This window comes from Berghia stephanieae, chromosome 1 (genome assembly GCF_034508935.2).
Source record: "Berghia stephanieae isolate SIO BIC M18660-M18661 chromosome 1, UCSD_Bste_1.3, whole genome shotgun sequence".
NCBI lineage: Eukaryota > Metazoa > Mollusca > Gastropoda > Nudibranchia > Aeolidiidae > Berghia > Berghia stephanieae.
In genome coordinates this window covers 29,789,600-29,794,599 of record NC_088360.1, presented here as the reverse complement: position 1 = coordinate 29,794,599, position 5,000 = coordinate 29,789,600, and the positions used below count along the sequence as shown (strand labels likewise).

Below are 5,000 nucleotides of genomic sequence, written 5' to 3'. Positions count from 1 at the left end.
GCGATTCTGCAAATGGCCTCCATAAATGGTACAACCTGTCAAGACTACATACACGTCTGGTGTAGTAGGTCTATATACAGAGCATCCTTTGTCTTCAGTTTTTCATATTTAACATAACATGTAAGTAACAATAATCATCCTTTGTCTTCAGTTTTTCATATTTAACATAACATGTAAGTAACAATAAGCATCCTTTGTCTTCAGTTTTTCATATTTAACATAACATGTAAGTAACAATAAGCATCCTTTGTCTTCAGTTTTTCATATTTAACATAACATGTAAGTAACAATAAGCATCCTTTGTCTTCAGTTTTTCATATTTAACATAACATGTAAGTAACAATAAGCATCCTTTGTCTTCAGTTTTTCATATTTTACATAACATGTAAGTAACAATAAGCATCCTTTGTCTTCAGTTTTTCATATTTAACATAACATGTAAGTAACAATAAGCATCCTTTGTCTTCAGTTTTTCATATTTAACATAACATGTAAGTAACAATAAGCATCCTTCGTCTTCAGTTTTTCATATTTAACATAACATGTAAGTAACAATAAGCATCCTTTGTCTTCAGTTTTTCATATTTAACATAACATGTAAGTAACAATAAGCATCCTTTGTCTTCAGTTTTTCATATTTAACATAACATGTATGTAACCATAATGACAGATGAATGATAAAGAGTAACTTTATCTTATAACCACACATTCAACTTTTTCAACTGCCATTACACAGCTCTCCCTCCCAAAAAAGGCCAAATGAATCAGATGCTTGAAGCCTATTCCATCATTAATTACAACATATTGTAGAATATTAGTCAAGCCAATACACCAGTCAACCTTTTGTGCAGCTGAAGCACCAAGAGGATAAGTAAGTAAGTAAACCATGGGGATAAGTAAGTAAGTAATCCATTACATAATTAGCCGTGTTCTCATTTTAAATATAGATAGTATGCAGATGACGCCACTCGGGCCTTTGTTATTGTTTTTGCCATCCGCGTTTGTGAGTTGTTCTCACTAAACTGTATTAACCAGACTATAAAAGTTCATGGTTACACAGTTTGTGTGTTGGTCCGTTATACTTCCGGATGGCAATGTTGTGAACTCCTTGGCCAAGCGCATTCTATCTATAATTTGTTGTTCATGAAGAATGCTAAATGGCTAAATTATGACAAAGGACCGTCTAAAAGGGAAGGAAAGTTTATTTCTAATTAATGAACCCATTTGTCTAATTAATGAACCCATTTGTTTATTTCAAGGATTCCGTTATTGTGCATGGTAACGGGGACATCTCTTTTTGTTTATTGGAAAGTAAAATAAATCTAACAATAATGGGCTGTAGGTCTAAAATTGTTCCAATTAACAGGTATGCATTCAGACTAAACAGTATAAATATAATATAGAAATAACTCTTGTCACAGACAGATCATTCCAATAAAGCGACATCCCAATTACCAGCTTCGAGTGCAGTTAGTAAAAACTAGTGCGGGGCGGTCCTTGGCAAGTTTAAGGACCACGGTCCTACGGTCCTTGGGAAATGAAGACCGCAAGGACCGGTCCTAGGACCGGTCCTTTTCGACATTGAACATTCCTGAGAGACTGTTGGAAATTCGAACCGGTTTGACCTTTGAGAGCGTGGGATCGTTCATTCTTGAACCGTTAAAGACCGCTACACGATGAAAACCGTGGCCTACAGGAGTAAAACACACGGAGTAGTCACACTCATTTCAAATTGTAACCTAATTAGAGAAGAGGGGTGATGCCTTCTTTATTTGCTCACCGTACTTCATTGTTACTTCGATAATTTAATAAAATTTGAAATTTATCCCCATTAACGGAGATAATGGCATCGCCCAAGGCGTTGATCGAGTTGTTCGTGGTGTTGATACACACACGCAACTCCTACCCCCCCCTCCCCCCCCCCCACACACACACATTAGAGGGCAGCGAGCATTGAAGAGTAAGAGAGAGACGTGAAGTTATAATAAGAGGGGGTGGATGAGGTGATAAGAGGGGTCGATGGTGACTTTTCACCAGATCTAACAAACTCAGCTACCCATTCATTGCTGAGTAGACAGGGATTCAGAAAAAAATCGACTGCACCCGGGATCGATCTCTGGCCCTTTGCGTATAAAGAGAGTGCTCTATCAACTGAGCTATCGGGGTCCCCAAATATTCTATTGGACTTTTTTAAAATTCAGACGTTATAACTGGGTTTTTTGGAAGGAAGAAACTAATGAAACTCATATTATTTGATTAGTAAAAACACCAAACGAAATTTTAATATTATTGTTATTATTTTAAATGACAACACTGCGATAGAAAGGAGTGGTGACAAGAGATGGACAAAAGAAAACAAAAAATCGGATTTGCTACTTACTAGGTTCGACACACACACACACAACACACACACACACACACACACACAAACACACACATCTTTTGTAGTCACATACATTTCAAACAATAACCCATTAGAGAAGAGGGGTCATGCCTTCACCATAGATCATTGTCATTGCGATCATTATGGTGTAGTGAATTTTGAAATTTACCCCGTATAATGGAATCGTCCAAGGCGTGCGCCTCCTGTTCCCCCCATCTCACACACGAAAGGGCGGTTTGCGGAGTGGAGGTTGGTGGTCGTCTGCCTGTATGGTCGTCTGTGTCGTTTAGTGTATGGCAAAGGGGGGTGGGTGCGATTAATTAAGTGGGATGGGTGGTGATTGGTGGAAGATAGGCAACCGAAGCAACGAATCGCTGGGGAAGTAGTAGGCTATGGCGCGAGACCGTAGGACCGTGGTCCTTGCAAGGACTGCCCCGCACTAGTTGAAAGGTGATAAGAAGTGAGGACCGGTCTTCTTCAGCGCGGCACTAGTAAAAACTGTAGTTTATTACAGACATTTCAAGCTAATGCATTTACATGGGAATTTTAAAAAAATCAAAATAACAAGCCCCCACTTAAAAAAAAACAAGACAAACAAAACAAACACAGCCTACTAATCTTAAATCCCTGAATTCCCCAATAATTTGTCTGCAAACAACGAAAACAATAGCAACAGCACTGGCGCTATGTAAATTTCCACTACATAAAAACCAAAAACCAAACAGCATTGGCAACAGAGCAACAGGAATAGTTACCCGTTCAAACCATCGACATTAACAGTGGAATAGTCTCATTAACAGTGGAATAGTTTCATTAACAGCGGAATAGTCTCATTAACAGTGGAATAGTCTCATTAACAGTGGAATAGTCTCATTAACAGTGGAATAGTTTCATTAACAGTGGAATAGTCTCATTAACAGTGGAATAGTCTCATTAACAGTGGAATAGTCTCATTAACAGTGGAATAGTTTCATTAACAGTGGAATAGTCTCATTAACAGTGGAATAGTTTCATTAACAGTGGAATAGTCTCATTAACAGTGGAATAGTTTCATTAACAATGGAATAGTCTCATTAACAGTGGAATAGTTTCATTAACAGTGGAATAGTCTCATTAACAGTGGAATAGTTTCATTAACAGTGGAATAGTCTCATTAACAGTGGAATAGTTTCATTAACAATGGAATAGTCTCATTAACAGTGGAATAGTTTCATTAACAGTGGAATAGTCTCATTTACAGTGGAATAGACTCAGGTCTCCGATGAAAGAAAAAATCTGTGGTCTGTGGAATCTTCTAAATTTGAAAAGACAGACTTAAAAGGAAGAGGAAGAAGAAGAATGTGTAATGAATGTAAGGGAGACAATTCCTGTATTACTCTTTACTATATTATATACGAGAATGATTTTATTGATTATGCCCCTTGAGTACCATGAGTCAATGTGAGGCCGTTTGGTCCTGAGTTAGCTATAGGTAACATTGCGTCACAGTTCAAAATTTGAGCCTTGTAGCAATCACTGACTATAATTTGAGAACACGAGTCCCATGTGAGCATCTGTTATGTGCGGCTATGTGGTCTAGTGGTATGACACTCGCTTTCGGATCGGAAGGTCCTGGGTTTGAGCCTCGCTCGGCGCATAGTTGAGTCATTGGAAAAGACTCTTTACTCACATTCTCTCACCGTACTCAGGTGTAAAATGAGTACCTGGCCGTTAACAGGGTTGTCCGATTGTCCGAAAAATTGTAATATCGCCTGTCAGGCGGCATGTCCCGTCCTCCATGTTAAATGTTGCTGTTGACCAGGGACCCCTTGTAAAGCGCTTTGAACACATTTAGTGGATATTGCGCTATACAAAAGCTCAATTTTTTATTTCTATTTCTGTTGTTGTACTGGAGCATTTGTATAGTGCAATATCCATTAAAACATGCTCAAAGGGCTTTACAAGAAGTCCCTAAGACAACAGCAAAATTTGACATGCAGGAGTACAGTTTTTTTGGACAGAGACAACACTGTCAACAGCAGGTACTCATTTTAAACCTGAATACAGTGAGTAAAGACTCTTTTTCAAGGACTCAACTATGCGCCGATCAGAGCAGGGTTTGAAATTTGAACCTTGCAATCGAAGGAGAGTATCATACCACAAGACCACATAGCCGCACCATCCAGGTGATGACAAGAAGCAACAATAGCAGCACCAGCGACACAAAATCACACTACAATCCCATTTGTCACATGCCATACCGATTGTTGACAGGTGCTAAAGAATTCAGGGTCTGAGATGGGGTTGGATTTGTAGGACTGGATGATGTTAAAACGAAGTCCTTTGGGTGCTTCGTTGGTCATCTTGACCCCGTTCTGTAGGATGGACACTGGGAAGTGGTCAGCTGGGTACGATGTCAGCCACAGGCGGAATTCAGGATGGAGGCTGTCCTCAGAAAATTCCTGGAAATATCAAGAATAAAAGTAGTCGATTCCCTAGGTATTTTAATGGGTTTCTAAACACTGCTATTTGCAATGTTAGAGTGTGCTTCTTTTAAATAGTGAATTTCCAACGCTCAATGCCCTCAGCAATGTTTCATTAATTCCCTCGCAGGTCATATGGAACCGTTTTTCTATTT

The 5,000-nt window shown here is 38.9% G+C and overlaps 1 protein-coding gene across 2 annotated transcripts in view; it reads right to left on the bottom strand.

The window, feature by feature from the left end:
* LOC144971434 (dynein axonemal heavy chain 7-like) overlaps nt 1-5,000 on the bottom strand; it is a 111,416-nt gene that overhangs the window by 15,132 nt on the left and 91,284 nt on the right. For both annotated transcript variants that reach the window (XR_013645136.1, XM_078912344.1), the window contains exon 57: nt 4,624-4,824. Coding sequence is in view for 1 of the 2 variants with exons in the window: in XM_078912344.1 (XP_078768470.1) it covers nt 4,624-4,824 (201 nt within the window). In the remaining variant the exon portion in view is untranslated. The remainder of the gene's footprint in view (nt 1-4,623; nt 4,825-5,000) is intronic.